Here is a 21,712-nt window from a genome sequence, read left to right on the forward strand (position 1 = left end):
TCTTTGGAGTGTGGGAGGAAACCGAAGATCTCAGAGAAAACCCACGCAGGTCACTGGGAGAACGTACAAACTCCGTACAGACAGCGCCCGTAGTCAGGATCGAACGTGGTTCTCTGGCGCTGCAAGCGCTGTGAGGCAGCAACTCTACCGCTGCGCCACCGTGCCACTGAGCCGCCCATGGCCTCAGAAGACCTACGCTCTTGACTTTTGGGCACCCGGTACAGAGGGGGGAGGGTCAGGAGGGAGGAGGGGGACTCCCTGAAAAGACATTCTGGCCTTCCATCACAGTGAGGAGGGACTGGAGGAGACTCACTGTGATGGATGTTTCTTTTTGTTTGGTGTTAGGTTATGATTGTGTGTGTTATTGCATTTTTATTGATTATGCTTATTGGTCTTAGTGTTTCAACTGCGGGTAATGTTTCATTTCACTACACATTTATGTGTATGTGACAAATAAACGACTATTGACTATTGACTGTCAGTCTGCTCCTGGGCCTGTCCAAGATGGCCATTCGCGGGTCCAGGCAGCGGGTGGTCGACGGCCGCACAGGGGTCGGCTGCCTGCCCATTTTCCGGGTTTCCGGGCTGCCCCTTTCCCTGGAGAGGGAACACGTGGTGTCCACGGGAACGCTGAATGCCCTCCGTGAACGCTGGTCACCGCGGGAGTATTGACAAAGTTGGCGGAATTTTAATTTGGATAACTTTTTTTGTTTGTAAACGGTCAATATGGGCAGCTTTTGATTTGATCACGTTACTACTTTGTATGTTTGTTTTGTTTTGGAATAAAGTATTTGTATAAAATAAAAATAAAAATAAAATTTTAATTAAAAAAAATTTTAACGGCCTCAGAAGAGATTTAATGGATTGATGCCTGGGTTACAGAGTATTGGACAGACTTGGATTGTTTTCTATGGGGCAGCAGAGGTGGAGGAGATACCTGATAGAAGAATGTAGAATGATGTGAGGCATAGATGGGGGAGACAGTTAGAACCTTTTTCCCAAAGTGGAAATATCAATTACGAGACAGAATAGCTTTAAGGTGAGATAGGTTTAGAGGAGTAGGTTTAGAGGAGATGTGTGCAGAGCAATTGTGTTTGGTAGACAGAGCCTGGTAGGTGCCGCGAATGCACTACCAGGGATTTGCAGTGGAGGCAGACATGATAGTGGCATTTAAAAGGCTTTTCAATAGGCACATGGTTGAGTATACGAGCAAAGAGGTCCTTCTGCAGTTGTACAGGGCCCTAGTGAGACCGCACCTGGAGTACTGTGTGCAGTTTTGGTCTCCAAATTTGAGGAAGGATATTCTTGCTATTGAGGGCGTGCAGCGTAGGTTTACTAGGTTAATTCCCGGAATGGCGGAACTGTCGTATGTTGAAAGACTGGAGCGACTAGGCTTGTATACACTGGAATTTAGAAGGATGAGAGGGGATCTTATCGAAACATATAAGATTATTAAGGGGTTGGACACGTTAGAGGCAGGAAACATGTTCCCAATGTTGGGGGGGTCCAGAACCAAGGGCCACAGTTTAAGAATAAGGGGTGGGCCATTTAGAACGGAGATGAGGAAAAACCTTTTCAGTCAGAGAGTTGCGAATCTGTGGAATTCTCTGCCTCAGAAGGCAGTGGAGGCCAGTTCTCTGAATGCATTCAAGAGAGAGCTAGATAGAGCTCTTAAGGATAGCGGAGTCAGGGGGTACGGGGAGAAGGCAGGAACGGGATACTGATTGAGAATGATCAGCCATGATCACATTGAATGGTGGTGCTGGCCTCCTCCTGCACCTATTGTCTATTGTCTAAAATGGAGGGATATGGATCTTGTGCAGGCAGATCAGATCAATATATGTTGGCATCATGTTCACTGATATAATAATAATAATAATAATATTTTATTTATATAGCGCTTTTCATATACTCAAAGACGCTTTACAGAGATTTTGAGAACATAGGGAAATTAATAAATAGATAAATAAGTAAATAAATAAATGAACAGAGAAAGGAGACAGTAGGTGAGGTGACCTTCAGTGGTTGAAGGCAGTACTGAACAGGTGAGACTTCAGCGATGTTTTGAATGTGGTGAGTGTGGGGGAGTCTCTAACGGTTTGGGGTAGTGAGTTCCATAGGGTGGGAGCAGCGATGGAGAAAGCCCTGTCCCCCCAGGATCTGAGTTTAGTCCGGATGTGGGGGGATAGGAGATTGGCAGCGGCAGAGCGGAGGGTGCAGGTGGGAGTGTGCCTGTGGAGGAGGTCGGTCAGGTAGGATGGGGCCAGGTTATGGAGGGCTTTGTAGGTTATGAGGAGGATTTTGTACTGGATTCTCTGGGGGATGGGGAGCCAGTGGAGTTTATAAAGGACGGGGGTGATATGGTCACGGATCGAGGTGTGTGTGAGTAGACGGGCAGCGGAGTTTTGAATGTATTGAAGTTTATTGATGATTTTTGAGGGTGCGCCATAGAGGAGGCTGTTGCAGTAGTCCAGACGGGAGGTGATGAAGGCGTGGATGAGGGTTTCTGCAGCTGTGGAGGAGAGGGATGGACGGAGACGGGCAATGTTTTTGAGGTGGAAGAAGGCTGTCTTTGTGATGTGTTTGATGTGTTTGTCGAAGGAGAGGGTTTGATCAAGGATGATTCCAAGATTCCGGATGTGAGGTGAGGTGTATACTGGGAGACCATCAATGTTGAGGATGAAGTTTTGGGTGGATTTGGTGAGCATTTTTGGACCAATGATGATGATTTCAGATTTGTTGCAATTGAGTTTGAGGAAGTTTGATTGAAGCCAAGATTTTATTTCAGTAATGCAGTTTGTCAGTGTAGAGTGTGTGGTGGAGGAGATTGACTTGGTGGAGATGGGCTGATGGGCTGAAGGGCCTGTTCCTGTGCTGGACTACTCTACGTTCTATATCATGGTCCCATGGTCCGATTCAGAAAAGGGCAGGGAGTTGATCCCCACTGTGCTGGTCCGTATTCAGCCCTAAACAAATATTTGAAGACAGATCACACATGTATCTCTCCTTACCCTAGAAGGGGTGTTGTATTTGGAATGACAGTGTCGCTCGGTCAAATCGGTTGGGAGTGTCGCAAAAGTGAGATGTGCTAACTTACCATTTGTTTGGTGTGTTGGATGTCTCCTGCTGCCTTCTTCACAGAGTCGTCGGACAAGTCACACATGCAACAAAGCAGCTCCAGGTACGTGCTCGCCTGCTCTTGCAGAGCCCGGTAGTGTTTCACCTGCAGCAATGTGGAGTCCAGGGTTACCAACAGGTACATGAAGAAACAATGCACTGCAGATGCTGGTGTGCAAAAAGACACCAAGTGCTGGATTAATGGTACGGTGACGCAGCGGTAGTGTTGCTGCCTCACAGCGCCAGAGACCCAGTTTCGATCCTGACTACGGGTGGAATGTCTGTACGGAGTTTGTACGTTCTCCCCGTGACGTGCGTGGGTTTTATCCCGAGATCTTCGGTTTCCTCCCACACTCCAAAGATGTAGGTTCATTGAAGGTGGACACAAAATGCTGGAGTAACTCAGCGGGTCAGGCAGCATCTCTGAGGTAATGGGGGACATTTCGGGTTGAGACCCTTCTTCAGTCTGATCAGCCTGAAGAAGGGTCTCCACCCTAAACGTCACCCATTCCTTCTCTCCTGAGATGCTGCCTGACCCGCTGAGCATTTTGTGTCTACCTTCGATATAAACCAGCATCTGCCGGGTTTTTTTCCCTACACATCCTGTAGGTTAATTGGCTTGGCGTATATGTGTAAGAAAATAACTGCAGATGCTGGTACAAATCGAAGGTATTTATTCACAAAATGCTGGAGTAACTCAGCGGGTCAGGCAGCATCTCAGGAGAGAAGGAATGGGCGACGTTTCGTGTCGAGACCCTTCTTCAGACTGATGTCAGGAGGGCGCGACAAAGGAAGGATATAGGTGGAGACAGGAAGATAGAGGGAGATCTGGGAAGGGGGAGGGGAAGAGAGGGACAGAGGAACTATCTAAAGTTGGAGAAGTCGATGTTCATACCACTGGGCTGCAAGCTGCCCAGGCGAAATATGAGGTGCTGTTCCTCCAATTTCCGGTGGGCCTCACTATGGCACTGGAGGAGGCCCATGACAGTAAACTGTCCCTAGAGTGTGTAGGATAGCGTTAACGTGCGAGGATCGCTGGTCGGTGAGGACTCGGTGGGGAACATGGCTAGGTGATGTTTTGGTTGGGCCCTTCAATGATTCAATGATTCATTGATACTTTACTGCCACTTGTACCGAGGAACAGTGAAATGCTTTAATAATGCATTTATTTTATGCATTTTAATAATAATGCATTTTATTTATATAGCGCTTTTCATATACTCAAAGAAGCTTTACAGAGATTTAGAGAACATAGGTAAATGAATAAATAGATAAATAAGTAAATAAATAAATGAACAGAGAAAGGAGACAGAAGGTGAGGTGTTCTTCAGTGGTTGAAGGCAGTACTGAACAGGTGAGACTTCAGCGATGTTTTGAATGTGGTGAGTGTGGGGGAGTCTCTAACGGTTTGTATTGCATCCAACCCGGTACACCCCCCACACCTTCCCGCCGAGTATTCTCGGCAGCCTCAACCCCCCTTCCCCTCCCCACCCCATGCTGGGTTTCCCTTCATTCTCAGCGCCCCCCCCCCCCCCTCACCCCCTCGAACGTCAGGATGTTTAGTCTGGTTACCTGTTGGAATGACTTCTTTGGGCTGGTGGGTGGGTGAGCTTGGACCTCCAGCTCTTGCGGCACATTCTGAAGCCACGTCTGGCACTGCTGCAGGGTGTCTTGCTGGCTCACATGCTTCTGGAGCTCGCATTCCAGACTCTGGTACAGCTGAGAAGGAACAAGTTAAACAGAGGCAGAGAGTTAGTCACCTGCAGGTGTGACCAAAACCCCGTGCCGTCCAAATGCTAAAGCCATTTGCCAGCCAAGCCGCCCACCATGGTGACTACTATTGGCTGCCTTGCCTATGAATAACAGTGCCGAGGGAAGGCGAATAGAGTTGGCACAGTGGAGCAGCGGTAGAGTTGCTGCCTTGCAGTGCCCGAGACCCGGGTTCAATCCTGTCTATGTAGGAGTTTGTACGGTCTCCCTGTGACCGAGGGGGTTTTCTCTGATTGCTGCGGTTTCCTCCCACACTCCAAAGACGTCCAGGTTTGTAGGTTAAATTGGCTTCTGTGAAATTGTCCCTCGTGTGTCGGACAGTACTAGTGCATGAGGTGATCACTGGTCAGTGTGAACTCGGTCGGTTGAAGGGCCCATTTTCGTGCTGTCTGTCCAAAGTCTGGTGTCTAGAGTCTGCTGGCTCCCTTTGCCCAAACCAATGCCGCCATGTTTGCGTAGAAAGGAACTGCAGATGCTGGTTTATACCGAAGATAAACACAAAGTACTGGAGCAACTCAGCATCGCTGGAGAAAAAGGATGGATGGGTCGGGTCCGAGTCCGTTCAGGTGTCAAAGGGGGTCCCAACCCGAAACGTCGCCAATCCTTTTTTCCCAGCGATATTGCCCGACCCGCTGAGTTATTCCAGCACTTTGTGCCTATCATCCCACGTTAGTATTAGTCTTACCACCGAAGACAGAGTTGGGGAGCAGAGTGATTCTTCCTGGTTCAGGGATGGTGTCATGGAAGCAACATTAATGGGATGAATGCAAACAGGAACGACTGTAGATGTGGGTGGGCTGAAAGACCATTCCTTTACCCTCTGGGCTGTGCTACAGATGGCAGAGTAGCTGTCCCGGATCCCCTGAAGATGTCCCTGGACCTGGTGCTTGAACTTCCCTTGGAGCCCCTCCGAGCAGTTGGCAATCAGGCTGTCTCCTTTGCTTCTCAGACTTGCCAAGGCGTGTTCAAAACCGGCAATCTCTTCCATGATCGGCTGTTGGGAGAGAGGAAGATAATAATAATAATAATGCATTACATTTATATAGCGCTTTTCATATACTCAATGACGTTTTACAGGGATTTAAAGAACATAGGGAAGTGAATAAATAGATAAATAAGTAAACGAACAGAGAAAGGAGACAGAAGGTGAGGTGACCTTCAGTGGTTGAAGGCAGTGCTGAACAGGTGAGACTTCAGTGATGTTTTGAATGTGGTGAGTGAGGAGGAGTCTCTGATGGCACACTGAGTCATCCTACCAACACAGCACAGGGTATATGGAAGTAATATTGGCCCTCAGCCATGTGGCACCATTCACTTACACTTTGCTCACCACTCCAGAGCTCTCTGTCCAGGAGCAAATAGCCTCCTCAGTTCACCACCCATCCACCACGCTGCGTGTTTACTCCCTCCTGTCATGGTGCACCTCCAGAAAGCCCTGGAGCACACTGAGGCCCCTTCAACAAATTTGTGGCCTCCACCCTTGAGCCAAACGGAGCATTTTAACTACCTGTTCCTGCCTACTCTTGCTGAATGATGTGCCGCTGGCAAAGCCAGCATTTATTGCCCCTCCTCGCACACACGACCTTCAAGGCGGCAGTGTGCGCTAGCGTCCTGAACTGCTACAGTCCATGTGGCCAAAGTTGTCCAACAGTGTTAGGTAGAGAATTCATCGTCTTTGATCCGTGGTGGAGACAGACAGTGGAATAAGCTGACGTCTGATCCAGTGGGGAAGGTACAGATTTCTGCCTTCCTATATCCCCGCACACCTTCACACTGCCCCCATCCACGCTGTAGGACGCTATTTGCTATTATATCTCCTTTAATCGTCCCTAGACCATAGCTACTTCACCCTTGGCCTTCTGTACTCACGGAGGTGCAAAGAACCACGGGAAAGAATAGGCGCACAAGTAGGCCATGCGGCCTCTCAAGCCTGCTGCCCGCGCCCACCTTATGCATGGCCAGGTGCTGGGTTGCCATCTCCAGGTTGATGCTCTGGGTGGTGTCGTGGGCCACCAGCCTGGTGGAGATCTGTAGCAGCCACTTTTCCACCTCTTGCAGATTGCTGTTGTAGTCCCCGTGCTCCCTCACCTTCTCTCCCAGGTTCTCCATGCAGACCTGCGGCAGGGTAAATAAAGCAGACGAGCAGAACATTGACCACCAAACCTTTCAAGCGGGTCGGAAATTATTCCAATCCACAACTTATCACCTGGACGTTACTGGCAAATCTGCCTTGAATAAAACACTATATAAGTGTTTTATATAGAACTGGGTTGCTTCAGAATCCAGTTTAGATTTGTTAGATTTAGAGATACAGCGCAGAAACAGGCCCTTCGGCCCACCGGGTCCGCGCCGCCCAGCGATCCCCGCACACTAACACTATCCTACACCCACTAGGGACAATTTTTACGTTTGCCCAGCCAATTAACCTACAAACCTGTACGTCTTTGGAGTGTGGGAGGAAACCGAAGATCTCGGAGAAAACCGAAGATCTCGGAGAAAACCCACGCAGGTCACGGGGAGAACGTACAAACTCCGTACAGACGGCGCCCGTAGTCGGGATCGAACCTGAGTCTCCGGCGCTGCATTCGCTGTAAGGCAGCAACTCTACCGCTGCGCCACCGTGCCGCCCCGGTTAACAGTCAACCACCCTGATGAGGGGATGGAGACTTGCTGAGACCCAAATCAGTCTCTGCACAGTTATCAATCTGTCAGTGATCATGATGAGAGAGGTATTCAAGGACCTAGGCTTGAGCCCTAGACTTTAGATTTAGAGACATAGCGATGAAACAGGCCCTCCAGCGCTATCCCACACACTAGGGACAATTTGTCATTTTACCAAGGGTAATTAACTACAGACCTGCACGTCTTTGAAGCGTGGGATGAAACTGGAGCACCCGGGGAAAACCCACGTGGTCACGGAAAGAACGTACAAACTCCACACAGACAGCACCCGTGGTCAGGATCGCACCCGGGTCTCTGGCGGTAAAAGGCAGCAACCCTACCGCTGCGCCACCATGCTGCCCGCGCCCTCTTGGGGACCTAACCTTGACTTCAGGGGAGTGTGTAGACTCGGAGAACTCTGAGTGATCCTTACATTGGACCCTCAGCCCAGCTAACACCTGGTAAACCTTATATTGATTACAAGATGGTGGATTCCATAACAACAAGTACTTAGTGTGGTAGTGTGGCCTTTGGGGCTCCCTTGTACTCCACCCTCAGATCGTGGAAACTTTAACCTGACCTTAAGGATCCTCATCCTTATCCTGGATGGGGATTGTAATATAACTGTATAATAGTTTCAATTGGTATATTTGTTTGCATAGTATTCTGGTGGTGGGTTCTGTTTTGGTTTTATTGTATTGTATATATTCTTTTAATATTTGAATAAATATTTTTGATTTAAAAAAAAAAAGGATCCTCATCCTGACGCAGTTCAGTCTAGTTTATGATCACATGTAACGAGGTACAGTGAAAAGCTTTTTTATACTGCGTGCTTTCCAGTCAGCACAAAGACTCCACACGATTACAATCAAGCCGTCCACAGTGTACCGATACAGGATAAAGGGAACAGCATAGTTATAATAAGAAATCCTGCTGTTGAAAGATAAATTTTTTAACGAGTAGACCGATTGTAACGAATGACAGCAGAGCCAGTTCTGGGACCAGCACCCCAAAGAGTCACCTGCCTTCGGCGCCATCTTGGATCAGCTGGGGGTCACTGGTGTCTGGGACCTGTGCATGGGAGCATCGCTCTGACCACTTGGCCTCATCTTAGGGTCCTTGCAACCTTTAGATTCAATGTAAGGCACTTGCCCCAATTCTGGGGCAATGTAATGCTTACCCTGACAAGCCTACTGCCCCTTACCCCAACCTTGGAGTTCACGCGCTGACTCTCGACCAGGGAGCCCAGGCCCTGACTGTAACCACGGCACCCACATCCCAACCCTGAGGCCTTCACCGTGGTTCCCTTACCGTCACCGTGGAGCACAGCTTCTGGTAGTCGGACAGCAGTCTCTTCAGATTGTCACTGACGGTGGGGTCATGGACGAGATCAAAGACTGCCTCGCCTCTCTCGATCACCAACTTTATGCCTGGCTCGTGGGATACAACTGTCTGCTGGATGGCCTGAAGCAGGAAGAAGAGGTTAACTCAGAGATTTTATATGGCAAGTCTTGGTATGAATGCAAGCGTACTACAGGCAGAGAACCATTCTCATGACGAGAGGGCAAAATGTGTGAAAACGGAATTTTGAACTACGCAGCTTATCAGGAAGAGTAACTCAGCGATCAGGCAGCATCGCTGGAGAAAAGGAACAGAAGGGTCAAGACCCTTCTTCAGACACTAAGACCTTCAGTCTGAAGAAGGGTCTCAACCCGAAACGCCACCCCCGCTCTGTCCGCCTAAACCTACCTGATCTCCCAGTTGCTAAACACTTTAACTCCCCCTCCCATTCCCACACTGACCTTTCTGTCCTGTGCCTCCCCCATTGTCAGAGTGAGTCCCAGAACAAATTGGAGGAACAGCACCTCATATTCCGCTTGGGCAGCGGTATGAACATTGCAATCTCTAACTTCAAGTAACCCTTGCTTTCCCTCTCACTCCATCCCTCCCCTTCTCAGTTCTCCGACCAGTCTTACTGTCTCCAACTACATTTTATCTCTGTTCGCTTTGTTACCTTTGCCGAGCCAACAATGATCTATTCTACATTTTCCTTGATCTCCATTCCATTTGCCCTGTTTTCACACCTTCACACCTCCTTATCTCTGTATCTCCCTCCCCCCCTGACGTCAATCTGAGGAAGGGTCTCGACCCGAAACGTCACCCATTCCTTCTCTCCAGAGACGCTGCCTGTCCCGCTGAGTTACTCCAGCATTTTGTGCCTATGTCGTAATCAACCTTAGTTACACAGACATGCTGGAGACACTGGGCTGGTTCTTGTTAAATCTACCTTCTTCTTGCGTCTGAGGCAGCAGACGTTAAGTGATGCCCTCCAGGCGCTGGAGCCAGTGCAATGTGCTGTTGTCGAGGGCCGTGAGGTCTACCCCTCCACCAGGGGGACGGTGGACAGCGCAGCCGAAAATGACGTGCTGCGCTGTTTGCTGGTCTGCTCCACGCACGCAGGCTGCCGATGAACGCAACCCCCAACGATGCACGTTGGCGTTGAACCGGCCGACCCCTGTGCGGAGCCGGTTCAGGGCGACCCACTCTTTGCGGGGCGGGCGGGGCTGCGGTGTTCGGTGCGACAGTCCTCATTAAATTGAGGAGGTCCTCATTAAATTTATTAGATGAAGCAGGAATTTCATCTGGGATTTTCTTAATGAAGAAGATTTCAATGGAATGGATACGGAGAAGCTACTTCCCTGGCATTTACAGAGCGACCACACGCTAATTAAACAGTGAAAGGATTTGAATAATAGATACCAAATGCTGGAGTAACTCAGCAGGTCAGGCAGCATCTCTGGCGAAAATGGATAGGTGACGTTTTGTATCAGGAACCTTCTTCAGACTGCTGTTTGACGAAGGGTCCCGACTCAAAACATCAACCATCCATTTACTCCACAGAAGCTGCCTGACCCGTTGAGTTACTCCAGCACTTTGTGTCTATCATTGTTACAAAACAGCACCTGCAGGTCCTCTTGATTACAAGGATTTGATTGGACAGCTTCTGCAGAATACTGGACAGCAAGGAACAGTTATAATATAACATATAACATAACATAATGAAGCATATAAGATTATTAAGGGATTGGACACGCTGGAGGCAGGAAACATGTTCCCAATGTTGGGGGAGTCCAGAACCGGGGGCCACAATTTAAGAATAAGGGGTAGGCCATTTAGAACGGAGATGAGGAAAAACCTTTTCACTCAGAGAGTTGTAAACCTGAGAAGGCAGTGGAGGCCACTTCTCTGGATGCTTTCAAGAGAGAGCTAGATAGAGCTCTTAAGGATAGCGGAGTCAGGGGGTATGGGGAGAAGGCAGGAACGGGGTACTGATTGTGAATTATCAGCCATGATCACATTGAATGGTGGTGCTGGCTCGAAGGGCCGAATGGCCTCCTCCTGCACCTATTGTCTATTGTTTATAATTAATTATATTTTAAATTAAAGTGAAATTGAGTGATTAAATTGAAAGACACAGCTTGGAGACAAGCCCGTCGGCCCACCGAGTCAATGCCGACCATCCTTTACACGAGTTCTACATTATCCCACTCACTCACTCACCCACTACCTACACACTTGGGGCAATTTACAGAGGCCAATTAACCTACAAACCTGCACGTTTCCGGGATGTCGGAGGACGCCAGAACACACCCGGAGGACACCCCATCTGGTTCCAGGCAGAACATGCAAACTCTACAAACAGGCACCACCCGAGGTCAGGATCAAAATGGGGCCTCTGGCGCTGTTAGGCAGCAACACCACCAGCTGTGCATCCAATTACTTCATTGTAGAAGAAACTTAAACGACAGAAGCTCCTGAGAGATTTACACAGTGAGTCCTCTCACAGTGGAATTGTTGGAGAGGAAACTGGGTCTTCTCTCCGCCAATCTCCACAATGCCCCTCACCTTGTACTTGGCCAGCTGGGCTTTCTTCTCGTACAGTTCCACTTTTGGTTCCACCGGGATCTGTAAGAGAGCCTGATACTCTGCCAACCACTTGGTCTGGCTCTGGTACTTATCGGTGAACTCCTTGGTGAGGGAGAGACATTTCTCCAGGTTTCCACGCTCTCTCCTGATGGAGCAGGTCAGCTCGTTCAGTTGGCTAATGTGGCCGTCCATCGCTTCCCGGAGACACTGAGCTCCGGGTCCATCCAGGCACTCGATGGCTCTCTCACTCTTCTCCAGAATCATCTTGAGCAAAGTGTTCCCCATATCAATGTTGTTGTGTAGAGTCTGGAAATGAAAGAATGTCATAGGAGCGGAATTAGGCCATTCAGCCCATCACGTCTACTCCGCCATTCAATCGTGGCTGATCTATCTCCTAACCCCATTCTCCTGCCTTCTCCCCACAACCCCAGACACCCGCACTAATCAAGAATCTATCGATTTTCACCTTAAAAATATTTCAACGGCATCCACAGCCTTCCATGGCAACAAATTCCACAGATTCACCACCCTATGACTATTCCTCTTCATTTCCTTTCTAAAGGTACATCCTATTATTCTGAGGCTGTGGCCTCTGGTCCTAGACTTTACTGCTTGTGAAACATGTTCTCTACGTCCACTCTATTCAGGCCTTTTACAATCTATATACTAAAACTCTCATTTGTTTGTTTGTTCCTGAACTACGGCCAAAACGGTACACGATAGCGCAACAATTTTAGGCCCACCTTACTCACCACCGTCCCTTTGGTGACAATGGAAGAAGTTTCATTGAAATCGGTGTTATATTTTTAAAGTTATTCACATTTTAAAGTTTAACTCTATCTCCTAGGGAGGGTGGGGGGAGGGAGAGGAGTGGAGGGGGCTGAGGGAGGGAGGGGGGAGGATAAGTGGGGTTGAGATGGATGGAGTGGGGAGGGTGGGGATGGGGGGAGGGAGGAGAGAGGAGGAGGGATGGGGAAGAGGGGAGAGGGGAAGGACAGGGTACTGCACCAATGCAGGAGAGGTTTGGGCCCAAAGGGTCCACTTGGTCTAGTCTCTCTGATAAGCAAAGTCTACACAAGAGACCAAAAGTGGCCACACTAAAGACCAGCTACACCTTTGGATACACAATTCCACAACTCATTTTAAGAGTTTTGAAATGTCCTTTGTGAACTGGAGGAACAGCGCCTCATATTCCGCTTGGGTAGTTTACACCCCAAAGGTATGGACACTGAATTCTCCAGGTTTTAAATATCACCTCCACTTCCCGCTCTCTCTTTCCTGCGTCCTCTCTCACCTCCCCTATTCTGCTTCGCACTCGTCTCTCCTACTACCCAACCCTGCGTTCCCCACCCCCCCCCCCCCCCCCCCCCCGGTCCCCTCGACCTACCTCAAACTTTTTAACCTTGCTTTCCATGGCAGCTTTGTCCACCACGATCAAAGCTACCGCCAGGTTCTTGAAGTTCTTCTGTGCAGCCCTGAGCCAGTCTGTGTAGGTGCCGAGAGCGGAATCAGCTTCTTCCAGGGCTCGCAATTCCTCCCTCAGTAACTTGGTCTGGTCCTGTGACACAAAGCACATCCATCAGCGTGGGAGAAAACATCGGAGCGGAGATAGTGCACACTACACCTGCTTATGCTGGGCAAGAGTGTCCCAGACAGAACAATGAAATTCTTACTTGCAGCAGCACAATAGACAATAGATGCAGGAGGAGGCCATTCGGCCCTTCGAGCCAGCACCGCCATTCAATGTGATCATGGCTGATCATTCTCAATCAGTACCCCGTTCCTGCCTTCTCCCCATACCCCCTGACTCCGCTATCCTTAAGAGCTCTATCCAGCTCTCTCTTGAATGCAAAGTTTTTCCTCATCTCAGTTCTAAATGGCCTACCCCTTATTCTCAAACTGTGGCCCCTTGTATATTCCAGTGTATACAAGCCTAGTCGCTCCAGTCTTTCAACATATGATAGTCCCGCCATTCCGGGAATTAACCTAGTAAACCTACGCTGCACGCCCTCAATCGCACAACAGAATATAGGACTGTCGTATGTTGAAAGACTGGAGCGACTAGGCTTGTATACACTGGAATTTAGAAGGATGAGAGGAGATCTTATCGAAACGTATAAGATTATTAAGGGGTTGGACACATTAGAGGCAGGAAACATGTTCCCAATGTTGGGGGAGCCCAGAACCAGGGGCCACAGTTTAAGAATAAGGGGTCGGCCATTTAGAATAGAGATGTGGAAATGAAGAAAAACTTTTTCAGTCAGAGAGTTGTAAATCTGTGTAATTCTCTGCCTCAGAAGGCAGTGGAGGCCAGTTCTCTAAATGCTTTCAAGAGAGAGCTGGATAGAGCTCTTAAGGATAGTGGAGTCAGGGGGTATGGGGAGAAGGCAGGAACGGGGTACTGATTGAAAATGATCAGCCAATGATCACATTGAATAGTGGTGCTGGCTCGAAGGGCTGAATGGCCTACTGCTGTACCTATTGTCTATTGTCTATTGTAAATAGTGGAGCAGCGGTAGAGTTGCTACATTACTGCGCCAGAGACACGGGGTTCGATCCTGACTACAGGTGCTGTTGGTACGGCGTTTGTACGTTCTCCTCCTGACCGCGTGGGTTTTCTCCAGGTGCTCCGGTTACCTCCCACACTCCAAAGACGTGCAGGTTTGTAGGTTAATTGGCTTAGCAAAATTGTCGCTAGTGTGTGTAGGAAAGTATTAGCGTGCTGGGAACGCTGGTCGGAGCGGACTCGGTGGGCCGATGGGCCTGTTTGCGCGTTGTATCTCTAAACTGAATTAAACTAATGAGAGCAGAGATGATGCATAATCAACCTGCTTATGCCGGCCAAGCATCAAGAGTGATTTATTGTCATGTGTCCCAGACAGAACAATGAAATTCTTACTTGCTGCAGCACAACAGAATATGTAAACATAGTACTCTGCAAACAATATAATAAATGGTAAAATAAAAGTTATATATACACACATAAAAACAAACATAGACAAAAAGACTAAACCAATGCCCCCACTTCTCTGTAGTTCAGAACTTATTTGGAGGTTGTGGTGTTTAATAGCCTGACAGCTACAGGGAAGAGGCTGCTCCTGAACCTGGACATTACTGTTTTCAGGCTTCTCAAAGACAGTGGTGAAATGAGTGTGTGGCCAGGTTGGCGTGGGTCTCTAATGATGCTGGCTGCAATCACACCTTGGCTCCATTGATAGGAATGGGTTAAAAAGACCTGGGTCCTAGTCCCACTCCAGGGACTTGAGTTGTAGAGCCACACACCCAAAAGACGTCGTGACACATCCGTGTAAGGCAGCAACTCTACCGCTGTGCCACCCTGTCGCTTATTCTCACAGCTCCAAGCACTCTGGTTCGATCCTGACATGAGACGCAGTCGGTGTGGAGTTTGCACGTTCCCTCCGCGACTGGGGCAGGTTTCCTTTAGTTTCCTCCCATGCTCCAAACGCAAGCTGATGGGTTCGTTGACTATTGTGAATTATGCCTTAGAGTAGCAGGGAGCTGGAGATTTGACCTGTGAGACACTTACCACCACGTGAAGCAGAATGCCCTGGTATCGGGTGGCCAGTTGGGTGGCTTGACTTCCCACACTGCTGTTGATGTGACTCTCCTCCAGAACCTGGTGAGCAAGCAGCCCAACCCTTTCCACTTCATCTTTCCGGCTCAGGATTTCTTCGTTCCATTTCTAATTGCAAAGAAGAGAAAATGAACAGTCTTTAACTTTAGCCATTCAGCTAAAACTATTTACATGGATCAGAGCCATGGGGCGGCACAGTAGAAAAAGGTGGAATGAAACTCTTCCACCACTATCCTCTGTCTTCTGTGGGCGAGCAAGAATGGAATCCAAACTACCACGTCACCATGGATACCATGCATCTTAATTTTCAGGGTTAGTCTTCCGGGAGGGACTTTATCTGGGTAAGAATAGGAATGCAGAATATTATCTGAATGGTGTCAAGTTAGGAAAAGGGGACATACAACGAGATCTGGGTGTCCTAGTGCATCAGTCACTGAAAGGAAGCATGCAGGTACAGCAGGCGGTGAAGAAAGCCAATGGAATGTTGGCCTTCATAACAAGAGGAGTTGAGTATAGGAGCAAAGAGGCCCTTCTGCAGTTGTACAGGGCCCTAGTGAGACCACACCTGGAGTATTGGGTGCAGTTTTGGTCTCCAAATTTGAGGAAGGATATTTTTGCTTTTGAGAGCGTGCAGCGTAGGTTTACTAGGTTAATTCCCGGAATGGCGGGACTGTCATATGTTGAAAGACTGGAGCAACTAGGGTTGTACACACTGGAATTTAAAAGGATGAGAGGGGATCTTATCGAAACGTATAAGATTATTAAGGGGTTGAACACGTTAGAGGCAGGAAGCATGTTCCCAATGTTGGGGGAATCCAGAACAAGGGGCCACAGTTCAAGAATAAGGGGTAGGCCATTTAGAACGGAGATGAGGAAAAACTTTTTAAGTCAGAGAGTTGTGAATCTGTGGAATTCTCTGCCTCAGAAGGCAGTGGAGGCCAATTCTCTGAATGCATTCAAGAGCGAGCTAGATAGAGCTCTTAAGGATAGCGGAGTCAGGGGGTATGGGGAGAAGGCAGGAACGGGGTACTGATTGAGAATGATCAGCCAATGATCACATTGAATAGCGGTGCTGGCTCGAAGGGCCGAATGGCCTCCTCCTGCACCTATTGTCTATTGTCTATTATCCAATGCCTTGTTAAAGTCCATCTAAACAACATCCACTGCCCTACCTTCATTAATCGCCTTCAGCATCTCCTCAAAAAACGCATTGAAATTTATAAAATGTGACTTGCTCTGAACGAGCTGTGCTGACTGTGCCGAATTATCCCAATCGCTTCCAAAAGTGAGTCAATCCCACCCTAAGGAATCCTCTCCAATGGCTTCTCTACCACTGCAATATAATTTCCTACATTAGCTCAACTCCGTTATCAAAGGAGTAACATTGGCTACTCTCCAGTCCTCCGGCACCTAAGCCTGGGGTGAGGGAGGATACACAGACCCTTGTTAAGGCCCCTGCAATCTCCTCTCTTGCCTCTCTCAACAACCTCTATAAATATAAAACACCCAACTGTAGAGTTGGCTATAGCCGCGGCAATCCTCCCTCCATTCTCAGCGGCCCCTCCCCTGCTGCCCCCCCCCCCCCCATTGTTCTTGGTGGCTCCACACTGGGTCCCCCCATCATCCTCAGCCCTCCTTTCATTCTAAGCGCCCCCCCCCCAGCAGGGTCCCTCCTTTGTTCTCGTCGCCCCCCCCCCCCCACTAGATCTCCCCTTTGTTCTCGGTGGCTCCCCGCCGTGCAGCTCTCAGCCGCGCGGGTCAATAGACAATAGGTGCAGGAGGAGGCCATTCGGCCCTTCGAGCCAGCACCGCCAATCAATGTGATCATGGCTGATCATTTTCAATCAGTACCCCATTCCTGCCTTCTCCCCATACCCCCTGACTCCATTATCCTTAAGAGCTCTATCCAGCTCTCTCTTGAATGCATTCAGAGAATTGGCCTCCACTGCCCTCTGAGGCAGAGAATTCCACAGATTCACAACTCTCTGACTGAAAAAGTTTTTCCTCATCTCCGTTCTAAATGGCCTACCCCTTATTCTTAAACTGTGGCCCCTGGTTCTGGACTCCCCCAACATTGGGAACATGTTTCCTGCCTCTAACGTGTCCAACCCCTTAATAATCTTCTACGTTTCGATAAGATCTCCTCTCATCCTTCTAAATTCCAGTGTATACAAGCCTAGTCGCACCAGTGTTTCAACATATGATAGTCCCGCCATTCCGGGAATTAACCTAGTCCTTCCTCCTCCTCGCTCGTGACCGGTGCTGCTCGCACAGTGCTCACCTGTAGCTGCACCACCTGCGCTTCCTTGGTGGCTCGGTCAGACTTCCTCCCCGTCCGGATGTCCACCTTGTTCTCCAGGCCGGACAGCCAGGCGTCCACCTGCTGGAACATCTTCTCCAGGCGCGTGAGCACGTTCAGTGTGGCGTGGACCTTCTCCTTTGCCTCGCCGAGCCTTCGCTGGTACAGGTGCCAGTCGTGCTGAGCAGACTCGAGGATGCGATCCTCCATGTACATCGACCCAGACAGACTCACCTTCTCCTGCGTCCTCAGGGCGGCACTCATCAGAGTCTGGCCCTCAGTGCATCGCCGCTCCAAGTCCTGTGGAACAATGACAGAGTGCGTTAACACAAGGCAGCACGACACGACTCCATGTGGTATTTCATAGAGTCATAAAGTGTCACTTCAACTCCCCCTCCCATTCCCAGTCTGACCTTTCTGTCATGGGCCTCCTCCAGTGCCATAGTGAGGCCCACCGGAAATTGGAGGAACAGCACCTCATATTTCGCCTGGGCAGCTTGCAGCCCAGCGGTATGAACATTGACTTCTCCAACTTTAGATTGTCCCTCTCTTCCCCTCCTCCTTCCCAGATCTCCCTCTATCTTCCTGCCTCCACCTATATCCTTCCTTTGTCCCGCCCCCCTGACATCAGTCTGAAGAAGGGTCTCGACCCGAAACGTCACCCATTCCTTCTCTCCTGAGATGCTGCCTGACCTGCTGAGTTACTCCAGCATTTTGTGAATAAATACCTTCGATTTGTACCAACATCTGCAGTTATTTTCTTATAAAGTGTGGAAACGTCCTTCGGTCCAACTTGCCCACACCGACCAACATGTCCCATCTACACTAGTCCCACCTGCCCGCGTTTGGCTCAAAACCCCCTAAACATGCCCTATCCATGTACCGGTCTAAATGTTTCTAAACATTGCGATACTACCTGCCTCATCTACCTGAGGGGCTGCCAGAGGTATCATCATTCAGATGAGGCGTTAAACCAACCCCCACCTGTCCTCTCAGCTGACCACTAGAGATGGGACGTTACTTTGAAGGAGAGCAGTGCAGTTTTCCCTGTGTCCAGGGCAAGTGACACCATTAAAATAGAGGATACAGTCATTCACTTCATTTCTATTTTGGGGAACTTGCTGGGCATAATTTGGCTGCCACTTTCATTATTTATAAAAATGTGTCAATGTTTCAAAACAAATGGTCGTGGAAAAGCTTTTTTCCCTGAACTTGTGAGATGCACTGAATAAAGGCAAGCATAAAGTGTGTCTCTATAAACGCACTGGTGCACTGGATAAAAAGGCAAGTGCAACTGTATAAATGCATTGGTAGACACAAAAAGCTGGAGTGACTCAGTGGGACAGGCAGCATTTCTCGAGAGAAGGAATGGGTGACGTTTCGGGTCGAGAACCTTCTTCTTCACTGTATAAAGGCAGGTATAAAGCCAGGTAATCAAGGACGAGTCGCACCTTGGCCACTCCGTCTTCTCCCCTCTCCCATCGGGAAATAGGTGAAAACGCACACCTCCAGATTCAGGGACATTTTCTTCTCAGCTGTTATCAGGTAACTGAACCATCGTACCAGCAACCAGAGAGCAGTACTTATCTACTACCTATCCCACTGGAGACTCTCAGACTATCTTTGATCAGACTTTACTGGCTTTACCTTGCACTAAACGTTATTTTCGTTATTCCCTTTATCATGTATCATGTACACTGCGAATGGCTCGATTGTAATCATGTATTGTCTTTCTGCTCATTGGTCAGCATGCAACAAAAGCTTTTCACTGTAACTCGGTACACATGACAATAAAATTCAGCTCAACTCAAGTGCATCTGTACAAATGCAATGATGCTCTGTATAAAGGCAAGTGCATCTGTACAAATGCACTGATGCTCTGTATAAAGGCAAGTGCATCTGTACAAATGCACTGATGCTCTGTATAAAGGCAAGTGCACCTGTACAAATGCACTGATGCTCTGTATAAAGGCAAGTGCATCTGTATAAATGCACTGATGCTCTGTATAAAGGCAAGTGTATCTGTACAAATGCAATGATGCTCTGTATAAAGGCAAGTGCATCTGTATAAATGCACTGATGCTCTGTATAAAGACAAGTGTATCTGTATAAATGCACTGATGCTCTGTATAAAGTCTGCTTTGTTACCTCAAGGTCGCGACGTGTATTTTCGAAGGTCACGACATCGTTGCCCATGTGTGAACAACAACAGAGCCTCTCCTTCTCCTGCTCGAGCCACTCCTCGAATGACCTCAGGCCCTGCTGATATTCCTGGTGAAGCTGGACCAGTTCCTCCGCTCTCCTCATCCCCTCCTGGAAGCCAAAAGAAACCGTTGCACAGGTTCACAGAGGAAGACCACTGGTCCTCAGTGGGGGGGGGGGTGAACTGAGGTCCAGACCCTGAGGGTCAAGGGGTGGCAGGTTGAATTGGGATGGGAGTTATGGCCTGAGCCCTATGGGAGAGGCGTTAAGGGGCAGGTTCCAGGTGAGCTGAGTTAACTCCTAGGGAAGTGGATTAAGGAACAGGTGAAGGGCGATGCTGGTTCAAGAACTTGCTCTAGTGGTAAGGTGGCCAATACTGAAGAAGGGTCTCGATACACAGGTGGCCAAAACTGTATGGCAAAATTACAAGATCATGTTTATGGTCAGATCCATCAGTTCCCACGTGCCCTGGTGGGAGGATCGAGCAGCAACACCCTGAAAGGAGGTGGAGGCTGCACGTCTTTACCCAAATGGCATGGCTTTCCCTTGGGTGCCCTGGTTTTCACCCATATCCCAAAGATATGCTCTTGGGTTCATTGGTCACTGTGGATTATCCCTTTCTCCACAGAGATGCTGCCAGGCCAGCTGGGTTAATCCAGCACTTTGTGTCCTTTTTTTAAATATAATGGCAAAGGAAGTTATTGATGGATATGTGTGAGAGAACACACTGTGCGGGGAATGGGACACTTGGAGTTGCTTTGCTGAGAACCTATGGCTTGTTTCTGTGGTGGTACGTGTATGACCTAGGCGAGGCTGGCTACGGTCCCAGGGAGGGGTGAACTAAGGTTCAGACCCTGAGGTAGGGCAGGTTGAATTGGGATGGGAGTTATGGCCTAAGCCCTGTGGGAGAGGGGATAATGGGCAGGTTCCAGGTGAGGTGAGTTAACCCCTAGGGAAGTGGATTAAGGAACAGGTGAAGGGTGATGCTGAGTAGAGAAGCTGCTCTGGTGGTAAGGTGGCCAATACTTATGGCAAATATATAAAAACCCGAGTCTGTGGTCAGATCCTGATGACAGAGTAGGCCCGGCTTAACCATCGCGGACTCCAAATGGCCCTGAGCCACGGGCGTTGATGGAACTGCGGCAACAAAAGCTAGGTGGACTGGTGAGAGCAATGGGGGGACCTGGCACAGGGCCGCTGAGAACAAAGGGGCGAATTTGTGCAGCGGCAGGCAGTAGATAGGATCATTCAGTGCTTTAGTACCTTTGTCGGCACTGACACATGGCGACACTTGTGTACTCCCTAGGTACTACCTAGGTACATGTGACAATAAAGTGTCATTCATTGACATCCCGGGCACCAGTTATCTACTTTAATTCGCATTCTGCACTGGGTTTGTTGTGTACCTTTGCCTTGTCACTTAGAGTGTGAAAGCGCTCCTGAAGTTCTTGCAGCTCCAAGCGCGTGACGTAGTGCTCGGCCATGCTCTCGCCTTTAGCCTCGATGGTTTCCAGCAGGTGGCTGTGACTAAGGATGTCTTCATACAGTAACTAGAAGAGCAGAATCCGCATTAACGTCAGTGCATGAAGGAGAAATAGTCTTGGTGCTCTCTTGAGTATTGCAAACTAAAACATCTCATCGTTATCTTGAGATGTAAACGACGCGTCAATGAGGTGGAGATTAGACCCGAGAGATACGCCATGGAAACATGCCCTTCGGCCCGCCGATTCCGCACCGACCAGCGATCACCCCATACAATAGTACCATCCAACACACTAGGGACAATTTACATTTTTTTAAATCCAAAACCATTTGACCTACAAACATGCATGTCTTTGAAGTGTGGGAGGAAACCAGAGCACCCGGAGAAAACCCACACGGTCACAAAGTGAATGTACAAACTCCACACAGACAGTACCCATAGTCGGGATCGAACTTGGGTCTTTGATGCTGTGAGGCATAACTCTACCATAGCGCCACCGTGCAGATTGTTCTGAGAATTGTCATCTCGCAAGGTAAAACCAAGAGATTTGGAAAACCAAGAGATCTTGTAAAAGATCCTAGACAGACATAAAATGCGGGAGTAAGTTAGCCGGTCAGGCAGCATTTCCAGAGAAAAGGAATAGCTGACGTTTCAGGTC

The 21,712-nt window shown here is 48.9% G+C and overlaps 1 protein-coding gene across 15 annotated transcripts in view; it reads right to left on the reverse strand.

Moving 5' to 3' along the window:
* LOC144596779 (nesprin-1-like) overlaps nt 1-21,712 on the reverse strand; it is a 468,061-nt gene that overhangs the window by 216,802 nt on the left and 229,547 nt on the right. For all 15 annotated transcript variants that reach the window (XM_078405564.1, XM_078405576.1, XM_078405565.1 and 12 more), the window contains 11 exons: nt 20,978-21,121; nt 19,518-19,682; nt 17,352-17,669; nt 15,023-15,178; nt 12,863-13,033; nt 11,455-11,781; nt 8,860-9,012; nt 6,835-7,002; nt 5,705-5,881; nt 4,690-4,836; nt 3,098-3,223 (listed from right to left, as the gene is read on the reverse strand). In XM_078405564.1, the coding sequence (XP_078261690.1) occupies nt 3,098-3,223; nt 4,690-4,836; nt 5,705-5,881; nt 6,835-7,002; nt 8,860-9,012; nt 11,455-11,781; nt 12,863-13,033; nt 15,023-15,178; nt 17,352-17,669; nt 19,518-19,682; nt 20,978-21,121 (2,052 nt within the window). The remainder of the gene's footprint in view (nt 1-3,097; nt 3,224-4,689; nt 4,837-5,704; nt 5,882-6,834; nt 7,003-8,859; nt 9,013-11,454; nt 11,782-12,862; nt 13,034-15,022; nt 15,179-17,351; nt 17,670-19,517; nt 19,683-20,977; nt 21,122-21,712) is intronic.

Source organism: Rhinoraja longicauda, chromosome 9 (assembly GCF_053455715.1).
Source record: "Rhinoraja longicauda isolate Sanriku21f chromosome 9, sRhiLon1.1, whole genome shotgun sequence".
NCBI lineage: Eukaryota > Metazoa > Chordata > Chondrichthyes > Rajiformes > Arhynchobatidae > Rhinoraja > Rhinoraja longicauda.